This window comes from Anopheles cruzii, chromosome 3, assembly GCF_943734635.1.
Source record: "Anopheles cruzii chromosome 3, idAnoCruzAS_RS32_06, whole genome shotgun sequence".
NCBI classification, from domain to species: domain Eukaryota; kingdom Metazoa; phylum Arthropoda; class Insecta; order Diptera; family Culicidae; genus Anopheles; species Anopheles cruzii.
The window spans coordinates 73,213,196-73,237,524 of record NC_069145.1 but is presented as its reverse complement, the minus strand read 5'-3'; the positions used below and the strand labels follow the sequence as shown (position 1 = coordinate 73,237,524).

Sequence of the window (24,329 nt, the reverse complement as noted above, 5' to 3'; positions counted from 1 at the left end):
GCGCTTAATGTCTACCGCCCGCTGTCAACGTTTTGATCGCAGTAAACGGCGGCGGTACACATCATAAGACACGTCTCAACTTATGGCAACGCGACATGACGATTGAGTGTCGCACTTTTTTCCGTACGATCCGCAGGCCGGATCGTGATGCAGAATTATGTTGGCTGTCGGGGCCAGGCTGGCGAACTTACACGCCCACTAAGAAAAGCGCGCCAGTCAATCACCGGGAGTCCTGTTCGCCGGAGTGCACCCGATGCACACCGACGAAAGGGTATCGATGTGGAAAGCACGGGCTGGCCTGGGCCAAGATTAATACCAGTTCCATAAATCCGATTACTCGCGTGGACGTTTGAAGGGGGGCGAATGGAACTTCCTTGTCCAGTTTTCCATTTCCATGTGTCCAAGACGGCCAAGGGATTGGGGCAAGAGTTTCCGGACGGTAAGGGAGAAAAAACCACCATTTATGCTGTTGGCAGCACAGTGCGATCGGTTCCCCCACACGTTCAATCAGCGGACATCTTTTCAATTTGTTCACCCCGTGACACACACACACACACGGACACGGGCAGACAGACAGACAGACACCTCACACGCAGTTGATTGCGCGGCCAAATCGAAAACGACTCGCCATTGCGATTGCCGGCAACGCTCCAACATCGGGCACGAAGACCCGACCGAATGACCGTCATTTATCTCGATTTTTGCAACACCACGGCACCGGGACACCACTCCGATGGAGGGCAGCTACGGGGCTGTAGGATAGCCCGACATTAGCCCGGCGCACGCGGTGTGTCCGAGATGGAAAAAGGGTCACAACATAACGGGGTCCCGGACTGGACTGGCTCGACACCCGCCCGACGGTGCCAACGCCCCGGGGAAGTTCGCGCCTCCCCCCCCGGACAGCCTCCCGGAGGCAAATCAGTCCGGCGTGTTTTTCACTAATCCATCGCCCACTCGCCAGCGCCGAGACCTTTTCCAGCGCGAAGTACCGGTGGTCGAACCGAAGTACCGGTATCTTATCGATGCCCCGCCGGTCGGCGCTTGTCGTGGTCCATTTGTAAAGTGCCACCTTACGCACCGCAACACCCTGAACCGGAAAGCGGAGGAACGCCGTAGCGAACTAGTGAAGCTCCTCGATCCATCTCAACACTGTAACCGCCTTCTAATGTGCCAGTTCCTCCTATACTGCTGTCCGTGCTGGTCCGGCGATAGATGGTTATGTTAAATCGGCAAATTGTAGCAACGATTCGACACTTTTGCTCTCCCGAATCACGCACAGTGATCCGTGATTTATCCGAAGTCTCGAGTCGATCGAGCTTTCTCTTAATTTTATATTTTTTAAATATTAATTTTATGCACAGGATTCAGATGATGGGGACACTAGTGGAGCATAAAGTTGGTCACTTTGTGATGAAATCGGTACAATTTTGGACATGTTCGTCTCCTGAAAAAAGCAACTTGGACTCGCCGAGACATTGCACAGAACACTCGGTCGGAAGCCTTCGAAATGGTTATCCTTATTAATCGCGTATCTTCTTCTCTCGCGAATCTCATTATGAATTTATCGTTAGCATTGTCGTCAGCGTCATTGAGCGAGTGCCGTGCGACAAATAACGCTTCAAATTATTAAGCCATTTGTCATTCGCGGCACCGCAAAAAGAAAACTCTTTCGCGAACGCCGTGGCACCTCGTGGCGGACAGAAAACAATCGACGAACAAAACAACAGCCAACAGCCACGGCGCACCCAGCCAGCATCTTCATGGTGGAGGAAAACCGTTTCCACGATGGATTCCTTTTTCCCATATTCACACACGACGGGGTGGTCTGGAGCCAGCGCCAGCAATCTTCGTCGCCGCTCGCCGAACTGAAAGTCACACAATAAGGAAATAATCATCATCATCATCTTCATCATCCACTTCGGCGGGCACTCCCGTTCCCGATTGTCCTGGCGGTCCTTGTCCAAACGCAACGCGGCTGCTGATGTGATGTGTTGATGGCACCATCCTCGTGGTGCCGTCGTCGGATCTGAAGGATCTGTCTCCCCTTACACTTCCGGACCGTACCGGGCGAAGACGTTGCCCGTGAGCTCTTATAGTATGGTGCACAGATCGTTGTTGTCGTTTTCGTTTCAGTCCCGTTCTTGCCGGTTGCCTCTGCCACATTAAGTCCTTCCGTATTCATTTTCCGGTGGCCTCAAGGACACTCACTTGGCGGGCGGGTGTAATTAATCTCTTACCGCGCAAATTGATTCTTCTGCCGGAGGAAGTGTGCCCAGTCGTATAATGTCCATTTAACAACGAGAGTTTTTATTAATTTAAGTAGATATTTGCTCAAAGAATCTGACACTCAAATCTTAAACCTTTCAAGCGTAGGCGCTTAAAAATTGGTGGTAATTTCTTTTTATGTGCGTGCCCTTGGAGTCACGTCCATTGAAGTGTCCAAAAGGAGCAAAATTTGATTCGATTAAGCAGACGTCTCTGTACTAGACATTACGAGACATCTCGCTTCATATCGCCCGCCAATCACAATGGCACCCTATCGTCCACCAGGGCCGGACGAGATAAAGACGATAAACCGAACCACCCTCAACGGGGAAGAGGGAAAGGCGAGCACCCAAAGTCCTGCACTCTGCGTGGTAATCGTGTCCAAGAGCGAAGCGAACCCATCCGAACGGATAAAGATGGAGACGCGCCAACTAATGAGCTCCGAGACGGGGACGATTCAGGGCCGGTGCTACCGAGCCCCGAGTCAGGAGCTGGCTGTGGCACCACCAGGGGCAGTCCATTTCCATCGCGATAAGGCCATGAATTATGAGCGGTAATGAAGATAATGATGCGATTTAGGGCACTTTCATTGCCCGAGCCGGCCCGGGCAGGACCCCTTTGGGCTTCGTCTTGTGGATACGAGAGAGACCACCAACGGACCGCAAGGACCCGCGAGCATCGCCGATCCTTAATCGAGGCCATCAATCAAATCGAAATCAGTCCAATAGTCTGGCAAATAAGAAGAAAATAAAGAGCGCGGGAACCGGGCACCTTGTTGGCCAATGCGCCATCTGCGAGCGAATTGGTCGTAGTTCACAAAAATTAAATCAACTTCAAGTTTGAAGAATCGGTCACCGAATCGCGACCGAGAAGAGCACCGCTAAGGCCTTAGCCGACTCGGGACAAAGAAAAAACGGTGACGTGCGCGTGCCATGCCTATGTTCGCCGTTTCTTTGTTTCGATGGCCCGCGATTCACCATTTAGTCGTGCCAATCAATCACGGTTCGTAGGCAAGAAAGTGTCGGCCAGTTGCTTGGAACGTGCCCCTTTATGTTGTGTCTAGGGATGAGACACAACGCGTCTTGCCGCCTGCGAAATGTCTGCCGGATCAGGCGAGTCGCAATGATTCAGAGTGTGATTGCCTGTCTCTGTCTTTCGATGACTTTCGCTGAAGCTGTCTGCCATGCCAGGCTGCCGATTGATCTCGAAAGGGATCATTTCGTATTCCATCAGCCCCAGAATAAAAGTTCCGCCTAATTTCGAAAAGCAAACAGTGGGAGACAATCGACGAAACACCTGCCCAATCTGGGACCGACTTCAATCTCACGAACTGGATGATATCCAAACCATCGCCGCCGCCACCACCAGGTTTGGTTCCCAGCGAACCCAGACCGACTTATCACAACACAACAGCTGCACCGAAAAGGCTTCCCCAATCGAGACAAACCGGGCGACGGGAGTTCTTCTGCCCACACCTTCTAAAGGGTGCCGACCGCCGACGTGCCCATTTCCACTCCGGCGGCGCCCCTAATCTTGATATCGGCATCTTGGAAGAAGTCGTAAAAATATTATAAATAAAATCGGGCGTAGGGAGCGCCAAAGAGAGGTAAACCGATCCGGGGCCGTGAATTAACGCCTTCGCCCGGCCAACCAACCTGCCAAGCCCTGTTTTCTCGTGCGGGCGTCTTCTCCGGGCGAAAATTGTGGAGAAGCTGATCGTAAAGGAACATTTCCCAGAACTACTTTCGGTGGATGATAGCGGCCGAAAAAAAGGTGGATGAAAGAAAAGGAAGTGTTAAAAATCGTATTATCTTGTTTACTGATTTTTTTTTTAATTTTATTAAAGGGAAATTTATTTAAAAGAGACAAAGGGACGCAGAGTTTTCGGGGAGTTTCTTTTAGTACCGACCGTAAAGATGCTGGGCGGAGATACGGTAGGGTGTTTGACGCTAAAATAACGTTTCGATGGCCCTCGAATTGATTTGCGGTGATTCGGGCAGCAAATGGGGGTTATAAAAATGAGTTTGCTTTAATATAAGAATCAGGGCAAAGAGTTTCATCTATTCATTGGCCTATCCAAAAAACATAATTGTGATTTAATTTCAATTCATTAACCAACCACGATCCTTCGGGCTGTGGTTAAAGAACATTCCCCAAAAGTTTTAAACATTTGCTCAATTCGACAGCAAATACCTGGAATGGCTGGAAAGTTGAAAAATGTCTCATCCGCGGGCCGCGGATCGATGGCGGCACGGATTGGGTTGGCCAAAGGCTCCGCTAACCGCATTGCGTTTGCTTTGTAGCCGTCAGAGTCCTGCTCCATGCCGTGGCTTCCAATTGGCTGCCGGTGGTGAAAGGCGGTCGCAACCAACTTTTGGGTCGGGCTCTGCAACTCCTGCGGTCGCAATAAGTTTACCTATACGACATTCCGGTGCAGGCGGACTCGATAAAGAAGACGTCGACGATCGACAACAGGGCCCCGAAAGGGGAAAGGGAAAAACCTCCCGCAATTCGAGTTCGATTCATCGCTGTTGTAATGGACGGAATGGCCGCAAAAACTCGACTCAACGACACACCGCGTGATAAGCTAATAAATGTCCGATCAACATCATTCTTCGGGGCGGAGGGCAGAGGGCGGTTGGCAGGTTCGCCGATATGTCAAACGGCCGGCAAAAAAACGGAACCCTAACGCGTCAAAAGCGTGGGGCAACCGTTGACGAAAGTTGTAACTTCCCCGTCAAATCCTTCCTCACCAAAAAGGGCTCGCCAAAGGTGACAGGGTCGCGTCCCCGGGGACTCGGGGATCGATCGACAAACTTTTCCGCTTCTCCCCGTTCGGCCAATCGTAGAAAAAGTCGTTCGCCACCGTCGAATCGATCCGATTCGATTCATCGTGACGAGCGCCAATAACCGAAACGAGAGTCACAAAAAGCCCGCAGCGATTCTTGATGAGATGATGGGCTTCCGGTTATCGAGTTTTGCGCGTGAGAAACTTTACCATTCGGCAGTCCGCGGCCGGTGTCCGGTTCGTGGGCACGTCAGAAAACTTTTCTCCCCCGGGGCCAGCCCGGGGAACGGGGGGCCCATCAAAGCGGCCTTCCATCAATACAGTTAATGTTTTCATTATCATGCTTCGTGCGTCGTCACGAACCCAACGAGCACCACACCATAATTAAGACATCCTTGAGACCGGACGAATACCGAAGGGACACTTTTGGTCGCGATTTTGTGACACTTTAAAATATCCACTTTATGCGAAGGACCCTTAAAAAAGCTCTTCGCTTCGATGACGTCGCGTTCCAATGGTTGCTACGTTGCCGGCTTTCTTCGCGATCGCAGACCATCGAAACCAGCGCCCACTTTGCGAACATAATTCAAATTGTGTAAAGCTGTTGTCGATTTTTTAAATTACACGTTACGCTTCTGGCGCGATCCACGAATCGATAAGTAATCGATACACTCGCCTTGCTGGCCCGGCAACACAATGCCCGGTGACCGCGCCTCTTTCGGTGTCCAAAAGCCCGGCTCCGGTTTGTAGCCTTGGGATGGGCTAACAACTAACGTGAGAATTTCGCGACCCTGGCAAATGTAAATACTGCAACGCCTGCTACTCGTTGGCAGGGCGACGGCGACGACGACGACGACGAAGATAAAGTCATTCGTTTGGGACACAACACGACGACGTGCATGAAGTGGCTCGTTCCGCCCCAGAACCCGCGGCTGATTGCAGGCCACTGCCGAAAAATGCTTTATCTTCGCCGTTTTGTCTTAGCTTTCCGTGTTGGGATCCTCTCCGACTTGCTTCTCGGTGCGTCTTGAGGCCATGGTCATGTTCAATTGTTGTTGGGCACGGAAAGCACGGATCGAATTAAATAAACCAAAATGGAGCAGCTACGCCCATCGAACGCGGACTGGCCTGGCGGATCTGCCCAAGTGCTTATGTTAACACTCTCGGCCTGGAGCACTTCTCGGCGTGGCTCCAGCGAGCTCGATCGATCGTATTCGAAGAATTTCGAAGGCGAACAACAAATAGCGTCCCTGTTCGACGACGAGAGCAACATGATTCATAACCCGGAAAGCCCGAAGCCATCATCTGCTTCGCGAACATTTGGTGTCGACAGAAAAACGTGACTTTCTGGAGGTCCTGTTTCTGGGTTTGGGTTTTACAAATATCATTAAAGGTTCGCCTTCGCCGCGGAACGAAGCGATCCTTTCATTCTCTCCCGGTTATTCTCCCACCGACCGGTTCGAAACGGCCATTCTTCGGAACAAGAACCTTTAAAACAATAATTGTAAGCCCTATGTTTCGGGAAGACACAAACAAACGCAGAAACACATGCCACACAGCGGGCCCGGAACAACCCGGATACCATAATTTTTGGCCTTTTTCGCTAATAACAGTCGCCGGCGTTCCGAACCACCGGAAGCGTTGTAGGAGGTCCCGACCGGCGGAGGCCCCGGGCTCGTGGCGATGGTCTGTCATTAGGGCCCCGGAGAAGCAAATATTAGTTCGCTTAACGGTCAGCATTAGAATCTGCCGCGTTCCCGCGTCTCAGTCTGCGGAGGTTTAGAAGTTGATTAACTCATTAGCGATCCGCAGTTTTTGGCGGTTTTGAGAAGCGATTCCTTCGCATACAGCCACAGCGCGCCGGAGTTTCTAGGAATAGTTTATGAGATAAAAGATTAGTGGAGCTGTAGCTCCATTTCGAGGTTAACGAGTGTGTGTGTTTTTTAAACAAATCGGCATTATGTTGTTCGGCCTCCAGCGCCTCCAGCATAGTAACTTTAAACTGGACAATGTGGTGCATATGCGCATCGTGAAACGTCAATCTACGTCAATCGGGCTTCCATTAGGCCCCATTGATCGGGCATTATCTTCATCGGCGCTGCAGGCTGTACCCAGCCCTTTAGTGGGGCTTTATTATAAGTTGAACAATCGTATCGCTGATCTGCGCTACAGTCTCTGTTACAATAAAATTGTTCCCGGCTTTCTGGACAAATTGTATCCTTAAGCCTAAAGCAAAACTTAATTTTTATATTGAGGCTTGGGAATTTACCTTGCATGATGAATTTTATAAAACGGTCGGCCAGTATACAATTCAATCGAGATGTCGAGTTGATGCTAACTTTAGTTGAAGTGATAAGACCACCAAACAAGGTCCTAACATAACAGATTTTGGTGGTTTAAATTTACTTTTATCCGTTCCTATAAATTTATTAACAAAATTGTTTAAATATGGGTTTGAAAGTCCATCGTTCCACCGTATTTTGCATTTACTCTCATAGGACCGCGCCGTCAGTCAGACCAGAACAACCGAAAACCACCGAGTATCAGACGTTGGCAAAAAGTAAACACCATCAACGCCCCGGCGGTGATGATAGTGATTTATTCCTATAAATAATCGCTTATTATATCAAATGCAGGGCACAAGTGGCGGCTCCCGAGGGGAAGCGAATAAAGTATGCGCCAATTTGGGCAATTTTCCTGTGCCCCAGGCAAAAGTAAGGCCTTGCATGCGTCGCTGTGAAAGGAAGTTCCATGCAAAGCACCTTATCAACCCGCAAGGATGGTCGGTGTCCGGAGATGGCCATCATTCGACGGCAGCGGCTATTGACGGTTGCTTCGCACGGAAGCACTCACAGCACCGGCATCAGCAGCAGCAGTTCAAGATGCACACAACGCTCGGCTAGGAAGCGGCTGCGAATGGCATGTGATGGGCGCTGCATTTTATCGCCCCGAACGCTGAGACCGGCGGGCCAGTGAGGTTATAAATCAACGCGAGATTTATGACGCTTAGAAGTGGTTTAGTTTTCACTTGACACCCTGACGCCTGCGGAGGTACTGTGGAGTGAATTTTCTCAGACCTCTTCGAGAGGGGGTCTTCTTTCGACGAGATCTTCTAATGTGCCCCACGAAAGTAAATATTCGGTGGACCCAGTTCTTGTTGTACCGGGCCATTTGGAACGAAGAATTATTTCTGTCGCCCTGTAGATGATTCCAAAATCAACTCGATCCCATTATCACCCGGTGTTTGGAGACACATTTTTGGCCGTCATTTTTGTTTTTCAATGTGTAAAAATAGTTTATGATCTTCCAAGTGGTCCGAGCGTGTTGAGACCAACGTTACCAAACAATATTTAATGTTTTCTAAGCGCGACTCATGCTAACTAATTGAAATGGAGTTTCAAGGCTCCTGAATCAATATTTCTGGGCACGCACCAATTGAGCCGGAACACGATCACGTTTCGTTCCCGCAGATCAAGCCATACGCCAGCAGCACAACTATTGCGCCACCGGACTCCCTGCGATCGTAACGCATTTTTACGCATATTTTAAACGAACGGCCGGTCGTATTTCATCATACCCAAATGGGGCATTCGGGGAAAACTGTCGAAAAAATTGAAACCTATCAATTTGCTATCGAAACCCGATCGGAATGTGAGTCGCCGCCACATGCGCTCCACGTGCTATCGACAGCTTGTTGAGCCTCGGGGACTTTCGATTTCGGTTCCACCTGGTCGAAAGTAGATTTATTGAGGGTCACGCAAAACCCGGAAACTGGCTTGTGCTGGAAGAACCATATATTTAAAGGCGGATCTTGGCCCAGTGAGATTCCTTTCCGTGTATAGTTTAATTTAAGATGCTCGCGATCATGTCATAAATAATAAACCGCCACATGTTTTGCTAGGGCGTTTTGCCGTTTGATGTCAGCTTTGGTACACAATTTTCATAATTCACTCCATTCGCGTGTCGGCCAAGAGTCAGAGTCGGATGCGATACAACCGAAAGCGTCCCCGAATGGCGCGTAGAAAAAATCGAACCAAATGTTGCTCCCTCCGATTCCGGTGAAATGCTCGTCATCCAGCCACACGACAACGTACCCAGCTTTCAACCATCGGACGGTGAAAGGCTGATGATGGATTGTGTGTTTTGATTGCACGATGCACGGTTAATGAAGAGAATGAATTGAGTGCATTGGAGACTCCTATTTTGGCTAATTTAACAGCGTAATACGGCGTAATGTTTAGCTGAAATAAATTGTCCAATATTGTGACAGGAACAATTCAAATCAATGTTCCCAAACACGCTGTAGCGGCTTTGCCCAAGCATTCAGATTTGAATTTTGTATTATATTGAAAATTGTTAGCCAAGTACGATGCGATTCTCGTTTCCTACCTTCAGCCGTCGGTTGACTGTTGATACTGCTATTCCTAAAACGATAAAGTCACGATGTGTTACTGATTTACTGAGCTCCCCGGCTCAGGTAAACAATGCGTCTTCGTATCTACCTACCGCTCAATAGCTATAACTGGATACGATTCTGGCCAAACACAGTGCGCCGTCATCCAGGTTGCCATTCTTATGCACAATCTTACAAATAGCCTCCGACGTAGGCAAGTTCCGGGTATGCTTCGTGACTGTATACTGAGGATACCCAGGCTGATAAAGACATCATTAAGCTACGAGGCTTTCAAGGTCGGTCTACGCGGCAATCTCTTCAGAATCACAAAACACACATTTCGAGTACATCTGCGTTGAAATCACACCAACACACCAAAGACACACACCAGAATTGCCTGAAACAATTCACCATAGCTGATCAGCAGCTGATTACAATATTGCCCACAATTATCTTGACACAGCTCTAATTTCAATAACTTCCAAATGTGACAGAACCACGTAAAACACTCAGCTCCAACGATCGAACTACGTGCAGCGATCTCGACCTCACACCGATCAACTCCAAACATTCTTCAGCGGGATCTTTCAGAATGTGCGTGGCTGAATGACTTCTGACACAAGCGCGTGATTGGTGTCGTTGTGATAACGGAGTTTTGGTTCTACCACTCATCGGACTGATCGTAGCCCTCTCACTCGGAATTGCTCCGGAGGTAACGGAATGCTAATTCACACTGCCATCTCATGCGGCTAAGCAACATGGACTTACGCCTAAAACGCTCGACGATGACAATATTGGTCGAGTTCTTTCTTCACTGACTCCAAGGCATCGTTTTGATTCCGAGTCGCGCCACATTAACAGTGCAGGGTGTCCAGAGTCGATGATCGGTTCCTACCTTATGGACCGCCAGAGAATTTTTGGTACTCCAGCCTTTAAAAAAGTTTAAGTTTGAGGTTTCTGGAATAACTTTAAGGCTAGTTGCTTATTCCATCACAAACATCCTATTCATTTCAATTCGTAGAAAACAAACATTCCTAAGCCTTCTTTCGCGTCGTGTTTAGTTCTATTCGAAAACGTTCCACAATCTCGAACGTTCCAGTTTAAACGGTCTCTACGGGCTCGCTGAAGCGTTGCAGAGCCTGCATTGTGGCGCATTGTGCCACTAATCGGTTTCCCAGGCTCCTTTCGCCTACTCCCCTCGGAGACCCATCGGCGAGAACCGCGAACCACATTTGCCACGCAGCAGCAGCATTACTCTCTCGCCGAGTTGCGGGGGGGTGGCCGGCCGTCTTGCTTGATTTTCGCGCAAACAGCGCTAATTCTTTTCAATTGGTTTGCTGGTTCTGGTCGCATGCGTCCCGCGACCGTTTGGCCACCTTTTTCGGCCGATCCACTTCTTCGGCACAAATGAAGTGCAACAGACCTAACGCAAGGGACAAGTTAACTCGAAAATGTCGCCTGGGGGCTGGGCGCAAATCGGGCGTAAAGTGCCGTGGGAAAATGTGCCACCGAAAATTAGCGGAACTGTTCTTGCCGCCCTCGCCCTCGAGATAATGCCCTCGAAGTGTCACGGGTTGGTCACTTTAAAGTTAGTTTTAAATATGCGCAGTTACACTAACCATTTCCAACATTGATGGCGTTTATTGTCCGTTCCCAACTAAATGTTTTGTTATCTGTTCCGAAATTTTCAAATAATTCACTAAGGGTTTTTCTTTAGCCTTCGAAAAGATGAAGAAATAGACAAAACCTTCCCCCCGAACACTGCAACCTTCTGTACACCTGGTGCTTCACGGGGCATTCCTGACGCCACGAATGGTCCGGGGTGTACGGGGGAAATGTAATCATTTCCCGGTCCTCCATTATCCTCGTCATCATCATAATCATAAAAGTCCGTTGCCCGAGCGGGATGAAGCAATCGGAAAACGTCATCGGCCAGGGCCATTTTTCCAGCAATAAAACGCCACCATTCCGTGTGTCCAATCACGGATTCCGTCGGCCCCGAGGTTGTAGAGTAGTGTTCCAGCTGCGGGGGGGGTAATTGATTAAACTGTAACAGTTTCTAAGGACGCTCGCCCGGCGAAAGGACAATTCGTCCTTCGTTCGGTGCAGTCTGATCTTATAATGTTGTCACCGGGGCCGGACAGCCAGCTGGGAAGCATCGAAGCATAAATCAGGACGATGTTCGTGTCGGGTGCAGTTTGGACGCCCGAATGTGCTGCTGGGCGGGAGACATACCAGACAGCCCGGACAGACCGGAGAGTTCAGACCACGTTAGGGCACGGTCGAATGGCGAGCGGGCGGGCAAATTGAAATCCATCACATTTTATTGCATCGTTCCAAGACAGGTTCTAATCCTTCTCCGCGTGTCTTGGACGGTTGGACAGCTGAGCAATGTTGACCCATTTGCAGCATCCATCGGTGGGTCTCGGGTCAAACCACAAGTCACCCACGATGGTCGGAGTGTGGTTGGAGCATGTTGCCCAGACTGCCTCATCTTCCACCATCCGGTCCGGTTATTGAACCCATTTTCCCACCCCGACGATGTCGGTGATGTGCTCCCATTAATTTATGCTCGGTAACCCCTCGATCCCACGCGGCCAGCAATTGGCTTGGCTTGTTTTCGGGATCACTTTACACGCTAATAGTTTCTCCAGGAAGGACCTTTGCTTACCCCCTGTTCCCCCTTGTTTCTTCCGTTCGCAGATATCGCACCTGCAACCGCACGAGCAGCTACCGCATCTGGTGAAGCCGATCGATCACTATCCGCAGCACGGCGGCGGCCACGAGCTGTTCGGTCCGTACGGTGACCCCTCGGTTGACCTCGCCCGCTACGGTCCCAATCTGCTGACCCGGTACGGCCTTGGACCGACACCGGTGGACCACCGGCATCCCTACCGGCCGGCCCCACCCCTTCGGCTGCCCATCCCGATTGCCGCCGGACACCCGGTCAGCAAGTCGACGGTGGTCAGTAGCGAGCGGTTGAACAACTACAACTACCGCCCATCGCGACCGCCCGGGGACGAGCTGTACAGAGGTTTCAACGCTTACCAGCAGCCGGCAGCGGCAGCGTGGCGTGGCCGCAGCCTCGTCGGTGGGATCCTCAAAAATAACATCGGCGGCAGCGGAAGACGGGAGAACCACAGGACCCGGACCAACCACCACCATCCACTGATTTACGACCCGAAGCAGTATGAGTGCTTCAGCGGTGCCGACGGACCGACGACGCACGAACCGAACGGGGTCTACCGGACCGGACTGCCGCCACCGCCCAGTGTCAAGAACACCAACAGTGCCGAGCGCAACTACAACGTCAACTACAGTCTGAACTTTACGAAAAATCAGTACAACATCCTCATCTCGCCACCGCTCCACCCGGACCTGCGGCCACGGATTGCGGTGCCACCGTACACCGACGACGACGACCGCGACGACGACGACGCCGACAGTGACGTCGGCCGACGGTTTCACCGACCGACCGAGGAACACCGACCACCACAGGGACAGGAACCAGGTTACGCTGGTGCGCGGCAGCGGCAAGAAGAGCCTCACGCCAACTTCAGCGGGCCACTCTATCTGTCGCCCCAGTCGCGGGACGGCAGCACCAGGCAGCCGCTGGACCTCGAACCGGGACTGCTGCTGACCGAGAAGCAGCTGCTGGCGCAGCAGGAAGCGTACGCCGTGGGGAAGATGCAGCGCGAGGAGATCATCATCGAGCACAGCCAGCTGATGGGCAGCGGTGGCGGTGGCGCGGATGGTAGTGCGGGGCCCGGTGCCCGGATCGTGCACCCGGCCGGCCCCGGTCCGCTGCCACCGTTCCGAGGACGGCGCGACGGCTCGAAGGGAGCACTGGGAGCGTTCGGAGTCCTCGGACAGGGCCACCACTTCACGCAGGTTAGTCCAGGGTCGGGAGGGTGGTGGTGGTGATGGGTGTGACACGTGTGTGTTTCATGTCGTCGAAGGGCGAGGGCGTCGCGTGTTGCGTGTCTGTTTCGCAGTACCGTTGGGTTGGGTTAAGCACAACATCTACACAGCACAGCAGGCGAGGCGTTTGCCCGGCACAGCATTTTAATGGATCTGGGCCGATGGAGCCCTCGAAATGGGGCACAGAAATCATATGAATCAAAGATCTAAACAGTGAACGAAAGGGTGAAACAGTGAACCAACAATCACCCATTTTGTTGGAAAAGATTGCACTCAAGTGCATTTAAAATCAAAGGAGAACATACTGCGGACTCCCTAGAGAAACATTTCACGCCCATCCATGTGACATATTTCACAGCACAGATAATGTGCAACATTTCACCCGAAATGTTTCGGAGGAAAGTTCATTGCCATTTGCGGTTCGGTCCCTGTAATATGTCAACCACTTTTCCTATCCTTTTTAAAAACTAAACTAAAAAAACGCCAACATAAAAACTTGTAACCGAACCGATTTGTTTGAAACATTTGTTCCCATTATATAATGCCACACTCCTCAGCAAGGGTGTGTTCCATAACCCCAACGAATGGGCAATGATGGCAGTGAGTGTCCTTAAAGTGTTCCTCACTGCACCGTGTCACGTAATGTGAACCGCGCCCCCCAGGGTGACGTGTAGTTATTAGCAAAAGCAAACACACAGGTGAGCAAATGACCATTTCATCAGCACTTTAGACGGGCTAATGTCTCAAATTTAATAACCGGCTCCGTTTTGCATTTATTACCATTTACAAGACGACGTCGGGGCGTTTGCCTTCACGTTGCTCACGAACGCGAAACGTGGCCGGGCCGCCCGGTTGGCGGCACTTCCTCGAGGCGATCGAGCGGACTGGCTGTAATTGAATTCATATCGTACGCCCGGGCTTTGATGGACAACTGCGGAGGCTTGAGCATAAATCGCTCGTAAACCTGTGATTACCGATTACACCCAATCCGGTGGCTGTTCAATCGCCTTCATCCGAACGTTTTACATTTTCTCAGCCCGTGGTTGGACAATCTTGGTTTCGATGTTTCCCTATCGTACCGGGGACAGGTTTATGCGACTTCGAACACGCGCGAACGCTGATCGGCCCGTTTTTGCCTGTCGGTTTGGAATCGATAAAAAAAATAAGGTGTTTGGTCGATTCTTTTGCCATCTAATTTGCACCCCTTATACCCCCGACCCTACCCGGTAGGCGTTTCGGTAGCCGGCATAATTAAATCACTGAGCGGAAAACAAACCCGAAACCGCACCACAAAAACTCGCAGATCTAATCCGTGGATTAACAAAAAACAGGCTTCCTCCGTTTGGATGGGCGAACGAAACGAAGATTCGCACGCCAATCGGATGCATAAATTATACCCAAATCGGTTCGCGTCGAATTTCGCGAATCAGGCAAGAATGTGACCGGCAGCGACTGCCAGAGCGGGACCCGACCCGTTTGACGGGCGGGGGTCATAAAATCCAGCCAAACTACATACCTTCGGGTGCGGTATCTTGGGAAACTGCAGCGCAGCTTTCATTAGCGGCACGGCACTGCGCCGTCATAAAACGCCGTACGCGCCTTGTGTGACCTGCGTTTGGCCACACGGTGCCCCTGACCACGGGCAATGAAATTCCGACCATATAATTTATGCAATGCTGTCCAGGTGCAACACCGCGGACTACCGCGGAGCTGTCAGCACAGCCGGCAGTGGTCACTCCGGCGGGGCGCAGGCGCTTGCTGTCGTGCGCTGGTTTTGTCCGGTTTTCATCGCCTCATGGTGTCGCGGATTAAGACGTGCAGTTTAATTAAAGCCGTCGCCGTGCACAACTGTTCGGGCGGTGGTTCGAGAACCGACCCCGCCACACGCCAGACGCCACCACGCCGTTCTGTCGGACAGGGTCGGTTATGGGAAGCTAATTAGTATTTAATGGAGGTTTTCATATCGAACATATTTCATGTGCGCATCGTTATCGCCGCCAAAGCGGATGACTTTGTCACCGCACGGACGGTTGGCCCAGACGACAGCTGACAGGCGGACGTGCCACGCGGGGAGCCACAGGACATTCGAAGCCAGACGCTGAGTGAGATTGCGGAACGATAGGAATGTGAGCCACTCGCGATTCGAGTCGCGTTCTGGCCACTTCCCACACCACGCGAAGAGAGTTCGGAATCGGCATCGCGATGGCTTCGATCCACTTTACTTGTTCCTTCCGAGTGTGGCGGATCGAATAAGTTTCAGCGACTCTTTCCCTACATTTTAAAGATAATTTATCGTGTGGCGTTTGGGATTATTCCGGAATGGCCAATAAACATGGTATAAAGTGATCGTAATCGAATGGTGTACAACTCCTTTTGCGGGTTGAGTGTAGGAAGAAATAATACTAAAATATGTGGTGGTTAAAATTTAAAACGATTACCGAATGCTCCTGCCGGACATTGTTAAAGATCACTTGATCGTACGGCTTGCGATCGTCAACTAAGCCTTTAATGTCTCTCCAGCTTAAGATAGCTGTTTACCTAGCCGCTAGTCTCGTGCATCCGTAATCCCTCGAATTGTAACTTTATTTGACTGCATAAAGGATGCTTCTTAAACAGATTGCTGGGAACCGATAATACTTCCTTTGGAGGACGTACCTTGCATGCTTCTGTTGATCGTAAACTGTTTAAAATATTACAGTACGCTTGTCGGGTTGGAATAAAATAACTAAACTCCGAACGATCCATGCGTTGACGTCAGCTTTCTGCACCGCGTAAACTCTGCCACCAACCTTTAATTGAAGGCGATCTCTTGTGGTTGAAAAGTCAAGAAGATTTGTCACCATAGTTTCCCGATGGAAAATGTCAAACGGTGGTCAATTTACTCAATGGCCTCGCAGTGCTTTGGAACAGGTTTCCAACGCAGTGTCACAGACCTGTGCCAACACTTGACTGATAAGAAACTATCCGCATGGCCATTCCATTGCTCTACGTTGGAATTGGTTGGGCCTCGCACAAGATCGTACATCGTACAAGATGGTCGCAGATTGGTTGCATTGCGCCACATGTCTTTTTATCTACCACCAGCCCAGGGCATTAAACATGTCGTCGGCATGGGGTGGCATGGCACGAGCATAAATCAAAAACACACCCTCAATCGTTGGCACCCGTTGGCCCGTCGGTTGGTATGTGGCCAGTTCGCTGATCATTCTGCGCAATCGACAGACGCGCCTAGAACCGGCCCGGCCTACACGCCGGGCACGAACGACTGTTTCTGTCAAACGCCAGCGATAGCGATAAACCAAATCGGTTTTCCAATTAAAGTTAAACTGTGTACTTTCTATAATTGGCCGTAATTTGTTGGAGGGCAGCAGCAGGACCCTGAAACGATGCGTTAGTGGGTGCACGACCCGATCAACGATCATCTACGATCAGCACTAAGAGCGCTGCCGGCGGTTGGGCTTTGCAACATACACCACGCTTTCTAATAATTGGCCGTTGCGCGATAATCTCGGAGCACCGACGATCAGCTTCATTGCAGTTGATTAAAAGTAAAGAATGGAACATTCAAAAAACATTGTACGTTATGTTTAATGTCACAAACCAGCCCAATTAAAAACGTGTCGATTAAGTAGAAAGCCTGTTTTGTACTGGAACAGCAAATTACCTTTAACAACTACGCATCGTGATGCAAATGAGGATTCATAAAGTACATCACATCACCAATGGAAGGCATGCAAATGTGTGAGGCTCTCAGCATCGCTTCGGGCGCCCTTAATATGCGCCCGATGGCCCATTTCATACGGCTCGGAGCACAATCCTACGCCTCGCGTGTACGATTGCAATCATAACGCATAATGACGGCCCGCGATTGCAATGTGGCCAATGTGGCGCGGTGATGCACAACACAATAGAATTGTTCATCCACGATGCTGCGATGGCCCCGTCGGTGCTCTTTGTTTCCGGTGCACTCGGAACAATCGCCAGCCAGCCAGCCAGGCAGCCAACCAGCATGGCAGTCTTTTCATCGGTGCCCACGTGTCACTGCCAAAGGATGATAATTGGAAGCAGCGCAACAAAAAACACCGGGCACCGGGTGTTTGATTGATCATCGACATTTCCATCATAATGAGGGGTTTCAGGCGTCGTGGTCGCGGCGCCAAATTGCAGTGCAGCGAAACAAACCACCCGTTACGGTTCCGTTCAAACCGTTTTGTGCGCACCGAAAACTAGGCGCCACCTTTCTCTTTGGAAGGAGTGACAAAATAATCACCCGCCACGGATTGTTTTTCCATCTCCACTGTGCCACGCGTGTCGCGTGGATTGCATACCTCGTAGGCGCGATTGAAATTAATACCCATTTTTCTCCGACTCTCCTCCTTTAGATTATTGCCGCCCTGGCCGTGTCACTGGGGCCGCTGGCGGCCGGTCTCGGCAAGGGGTACTCCAGTCCGGCCATCGACAACCTGCAGGAGCTCCAGAACGTCAAGCGGGGCAACTATACGCACTTCTCCGTCAACGATCAGCAGGTCAGCTGGATAGCGAGTCTGTCGCTGCTGGGGGCCCTGTTTGGCGGTATGTTCGGCGGGCTGGCCATGCAGTTCGGACGCAAGCGGGTCCTCACGCTCATGTCACTGCCGTTCTCCATCTCCTGGATACTGACCATGTTCGCGAAATCGGTCGAAACCATGTTTTTTACCGCGTTCGTCGGTGGGTTCTGCTGTGCGATCGTGTCGTCAGTGGCGCAGGTGTACGTCAGCGAGATAGCGTCGCCCGACATCCGGGGGTTCCTGAGCGCCATCCAGAAGATTGCGGGCCACTTCGGGATGTTGATCTCGTACCTGCTCGGGGCGTACCTGGACTGGCGCCAGCTGGCGATGCTGATCGCGATGGCCCCGATCATGCTCTTCATATCTGTGATCTACATACCGGAAACACCGAGCTTCCTAGTGTTAAGGGGTTGCGACGAAGAGGCACACCGGTAAGCGGTCCGGGATGGGGAGAACCACACTAAAGCACACTCACACACTCAATTACACGCTTACAGCTCACTGCAATGGCTGCGAGGACCGCACAAGAATGTGGAGCTAGAGCTCGACACGATCCGATCGAACGTACGGACGACGAGGATGAATTTGCTGAACCGGATGACACCTTCGTCGGGTGCGACGACGGCAGCAGCAGCTAGCAGCAACGGTGTTCCGGTAGGCAATGGACTACCGGCGGCGGAGGCTGGCACGGCGCAGCCCAGCTTGCCGTTCGCCGCGCAACGTCGCGGCCTGCGTCAGTACCTGGAGATGGTGTCCTTCGAAGCGCTCGTCGCGAACGTCAAGTCCGTGCTGCGTAACGTTCGCCTCGTAAAACCGATTCTCATTACGTGCGGGTTAATGATATTCCAGCGATTCACGGGTAGGTCCGACTCGCCGCCCGCGGGATCTTCGGCACCGTCTAATTTCTCGATCACTCTTGATCCAGGTGCCAGTTCTTTCAACTTCTACGCCGTGACGATCTTCCGGAAAACGTTCGCCGGCATGAACCCACACGGGGCCGCCATTGCGGTCGGCTTCGTGCAGCTCCTGGCGTCGATGCTGTCCGGGCTGCTGATCGATACGGTCGGTCGCATTCCGCTGCTGATCGTGAGCAGTATCTTCATGTCGCTAGCCCTGGCCGGGTTCGGGTCGTGCGTTTACTACGGAGAAACGAGCAAAATGCTACTGGCCGAGAGTGGCCTAACGGACGTGAGCGTGGCCAATGGGCAGAACGACTGGATACCGCTGCTGTGCGTGCTCGTCTTCACGGTGGCCTTTGCGCTAGGCATTTCGCCCATCTCCTGGCTGCTGGTTGGTGAGCTGTTCCCGCTCGAGTACCGTGCCATCGGGAGCTCGATCGCCACCAGCTTCAGCTACTTCTGTGCGTTTCTCAGTGTCAAAACGTTCGTGGACTTTCAAGTAAGTGGGTTCCGCACGGCTATATGAAGTTTTCCTTTTGGTAATTCCAATTTCACCAATTCTGCCTTCCGTAGAGCTTTCTCGGGCTGCATGGAACGTTCTGGATGTACGCCTGCATATCGTGCGTGGGGCTGTTCTTCGTCATCATGGTCGTACCGGAAACGAAGGGCCGCGACCTCGAGGAGATGGATCCGCGTTACGTGCGAACGCTGACGATCAATCGATGAGACATGGGTACCCACGTAGAGTATTTAGTATAGTATTTAAGGGACCGGTTCTGCGCCGACGTTCGTTGCCGCTACGCCCTTCCAAGCGCCTGCCCTGGCCTGGCCGGTGTGTCCATAGTGTCTTTAGTGTTCAGCTCTAGAGCAGGTTAATTTGGTCAGTATTGGACACGCAGCGTCGTTGGGGAGCCCATTTCTCAACGCACCGAATTATCGTAGCCACGCCACACGAGGCGCTACCAACCGATCCGTTCAACGCACAAGTATTAGTACCGGTGGAAGTGGACTCACTCACTCGATGGATGTTTTAGCGCGTTTCCGTAACAACAGCAAGAGGCTTCCTTCCCTCGCTGCCCTAGCGCTTAGCGGTTACTACCTTCGTTCCATCCGGTTCCAAAAACCGGTCCGAACTTTTCGGGAAGCTTTTAGAGTAGTAACTTATCAACTCACGGCGGGAGCTGAGAAACCTTGCAACGATCGAGATAGTCAACCTAGTCCACTCGTTGCACAAACGGGGCGTTGCCTGAAAGTAGAGAAACCTGTTCACAATAATCAAGTGGCCAATCGGTGGGACGGGAGGCAGAGTGTGCTCCCGGATCCCAGAACGAATATAGCGAGACAATAATTTACTGTGTAGTGGAAATAGCAATCCGTGTCGCGAGAACAAATATAAGGTTCAGTAGGAAAGCCCGTGTGCCGAGAATCCGAGGCAGTTCGCGTTAAGCTTTTACCGTTCGCATATATACAAAGAAAATTATATACAGATTCAAATCGCTGCCCCATCACGGGTGCCGGGTCGCGAAAGCATGTATTTTTATCCGAAGTGAAAAGATTGTGCAAAATCAAAAACATTGAAAAAACCCGGCACAGAAGGTGTGTAAATTGCTAACTCGTACTCATAGTAAGCTTCTAACCCTTAGAACTGAGCTCCCGCTCCAAAAGGCGGAGTGAAGAAAAGAGAGAATGAGAACTAAACATATACTATAAAATCAGAACTTTAAGATTATAAAAACGAATTATATACATATAAAGAGAAGCAAAACTATATCTAAACACGCTAAGCGGCGAGCAATGAGAGCAACGCGTTCAATTATTTGTGAAACTTATGAAGTATGCCACATCAAGCGGCAGGTTTTACTCAAACACGATGATAAACATCAGCAAACGGAGGCCAGATTTATGCATTTCCGGTTCGATTGTTTTCCCCCATTTTCAATCTTTGCTTAACGCATCGCGGCGACGCTTAGCGCGTGGAAAAGGTCCGAGAACCGTCGCACATTGTGGGGAAATGTAAACGAATCGTAAAGTAATCGACATATCTTCCTAGTGTGTTAAAATGTTAAGAGGTCAAAGAAAGTGAGGAGACTACGATAAACAAATCATTTCTTTCACTTCTTCGCCGTTCAATCCAACAACCAACTCTGCAGGAGATGATGTATTATTTCAAAAACCACACCGCTAACGGCCAAGGGAGACGTATTTCAACCTCTTGAACTCTTTCAACCTCTCGGCGGAGCTGTGTATTATCAACCATTCTTAGTACAAACGTTTGTTATCGTAACTGAATTGGATGAATTTAGATACTGTTCCCTACATTCTTCTGGAAGTCGTTTGCGGAATGATGTTCAGAGGATCTGAGAGTCCGCTCACCCCAGAAAGGACCATCGACCAATGTTTAACACATCAACTATCAGAAATCACATGATTACAACCATATCGTACAAAACGTATAGGAGAGAACTAGAAACGGATTAGACAAAACGTGTACAACTTCCTTCAAAGTCAGTTGATCTTTAACCTACTGTTCTTGTTCTAACCTTTGCGAACGCGGCATACCCTACCCGGTACTTACTGAAGTTGATGAGGGTCGACTTTTTAACGGCATCTATACTTATAGCGCATAACGAAAACATCGAGCGGGCTGCGACGTCTGGAGGAAATCATGACAATAATAGACAGGAAGAGAAAGAGTTCGACAAGTGCGAAAGATTGAAGTACGCCTGCAAACTTATGAACGATCGCCAGCGAATGGTAAAGATGAACAAACTTGCCCCGAACAAACGAAAAAACCTGTCACTGTCATAGACAAGACAATAAATAGTGCGTTGCGGTTGCGGGACTCGGTAGAGATCGATCGTGTTCGATCGTCCGGCGATCTAATCATAAAGCATCTAATGGAAACCCAACTGTACATAAAATGTACCGCAAACAGTAAACAAGTAGGACTTTTTAACGATTAAATCTATCCAAGCAAATCACAATTTAAATGCGAAAGCAACCGCAAACGAATCCATAAACGTTGATATTAAAAACAGCCTACAACTTATTGCGTGTAAATAATTTCCTGTACACTTTGCGACCGAGGAAAAGTAGTTCAAGGACGGTCTTTTCTGTTGCGCCAGAGCCAGAGAGTTTTGTTCTCTTTAGTGGAACGTTAGACATGTATGAAAGTGATAGATGATTTGAGAAAACTGGAGTGTGTGTATGTATGTGATTGTGCTCGAGAGAAAGGACGAAAGAACTGCACGGAATATTGGAAAAGCTTTTAAACTAGCCTATGCTTCGCGATCAACCGATCGTTCCATCCCGGCGCCGTCATTTTTTGGTGCGTTCCTTAGCCCCACAGAAGCTCTTGTTTGTTCATCCAACAGTTGCAAGTCGCTTTGAAATTAATATTGCAATATGTACTTATGCCGTAGTGAAACCAGCTTCGACGCGTTATTAGTTTCATAACTTTCATTGCTGTTCGACGAGTCTCCATCAGTTGTAGTCTACGTTGGGTTATGCAGTTTTAATTTTAAGCAGTTTTAATGTTCACGAATGCAATAACTTTATATGTATGTGCTTTGGTAAACGCATTAATGCAAAAGAACACTATTGAATACATTTTATTTAAAATTGCCTATCACTTTGAGTTACTTTTGTTCGTCCGACTTCCTCATTTTTCATTCATTCATTATTATGAAGTTTTGTTTGTTTTGTATTTCCTCATTTACAGGTTATCCGTTTTGCCTGGTTTTGTTTTCACTTCTGCTGCCACATTGTTTAACAATCAAGTTTAACCGTACCAATGACAATACCGACGCAAATACGGTAAATGGAAAAATTCTAAAACGCCATTACGAATGAAAACATATAAACTAAATACAATACAAAGTTGTGCAGAGGTGTGAATATGCATTAGATATTCTTCTTATGTAGGACCGCGAATGGGTAAGATAGGAAATAGATCAATTTTGTTCACTGTTAGACAGCGATACGATAAATGGTAGAGACAGGCGAATCATCAAAAGAATTACTATACAAACAAACGCACACAAAATGACACTACAAAACCAGATTTAGTCGAATCAAACGTCGAGAAAACAAAAAACAAACAAACATACCGAAACTCCAAGAAAGTAGCTTTAAATGTGACAATAAAAATGATAGTTGTTTACTACGTACTACTTAACTAGCGACATTCATAGAGTCAGAACGAAAGTCAGTACAGTTGAATTGTGTCAATCAACAATAAATTTAGCCGAAACGAATCTTTCAAAAATTCTCTTTGCTATTAGAATAAAAAAAAATTAAAACGATGTAACACGATCGTGAGATCAAATCAACGTAAAGCATCCGTTAAAGCTTGCAATTAAAATGGGATACATCATTTGACGGTTTTCTCTTGGCTTGCAAGAAAGCCATACGAGATTGAATTAGACACAAGTAGGAGTTATTTATCACATCCTTCTTTTACAATCGGTGGAACAGTGGTAATGTGCGTTTTACTCCATCCCGTTCATTGAAGTAGGTACTCTGAATTTAGTTAATCCGTTTTTAGTTGCCAGATATGTTATCCTTGCCCCAGTGCATGATTCGTGCTCAGACTAGAGAAAAGGCAAGGTTTGTCGCCAAGAAATTTGAACTCAGTATGGCCAGTGTAGCTTAGCTCCAAAAGATGGACAAGGAAGCAGTGCTTTCGAGAGCAGGTTCGCGTATAGTAAGATATTTATAGCTAACACGTGTTCATCAATTTGTCATTATTACCTGCGCGTCAACGGGAGGCAGGAAACTCCCAGGTGAAAAACGGGCTAAGCCTGTCAGACAGTGAAAGGAAGCAACTAAAATTGAAACAGCTTATTCGTGTTGATACAAAACTTTCGTAAAATCCCCTTCGAAACATTAGAGCCAGAAGTAAAACTGCGAAAACGTTTTGGGCGCGAGTTCAACATTTTGTGAAGCGAGTACACAAATACATTTTCTAACAATTGTTAATCCTTTAGAACGTTTAAAATTTCGTTTCGATAGACGCCACTCTGTGCAGGCCAAAACCGCACGGCGGTTGTTAGTCGGATAAGACGCCACTCTAGGAACAAGCGATTCGTGGAATAGAATTCGAAATGAAACAACAAATACGAGACGCGGAAAAGGGAAAGAATAGTTAATGGCTGAACGATATCTTTGTATTTTGTAAAACTGCAAAGAAAATGCTACTGAATCAAAAAGTAATGCAAACAATAAACACATTGAAAATGATGTCCAAAGATACTTGAATAAATAGAAGTAACGACAAACAAATTCACTACGAATGCGTTGTTGGCAGTGCGCTTGGTAATGGTACTTCTAATTGATTTTAGTGGAGTCCATTCGTTGACGGATAATGGTTATTTTGATTGGTCCGACCGATTGGATTTTGTTTAAGAATTTAAAGGTAAATATGCAAAATTATAGTTGTTCTTCCCAGTTTTTCTCCGTTTTATGGTTCACAAGTTTCACTGGATGCACAGATGCAGCATTTCGAATGTTTATCA

At 49.3% G+C, this 24,329-nt stretch overlaps 1 protein-coding gene across 1 annotated transcript in view; it reads left to right on the top strand.

Annotated features, from left to right (window-relative positions):
• Positions 1–19,539, top strand: part of LOC128270950 (uncharacterized) — a 64,555-nt gene extending 45,016 nt beyond the window's left edge. Inside the window, exons 2-6 of the mRNA XM_053008380.1 lie at positions 12,150–13,337; positions 17,750–18,345; positions 18,412–18,773; positions 18,840–19,312; positions 19,387–19,539. Of these exons, the coding sequence (XP_052864340.1) occupies positions 12,150–13,337; positions 17,750–18,345; positions 18,412–18,773; positions 18,840–19,312; positions 19,387–19,539 (2,772 nt within the window). The remainder of the gene's footprint in view (positions 1–12,149; positions 13,338–17,749; positions 18,346–18,411; positions 18,774–18,839; positions 19,313–19,386) is intronic.
• Positions 19,540–24,329: the final 4,790 nt, after the last annotated feature.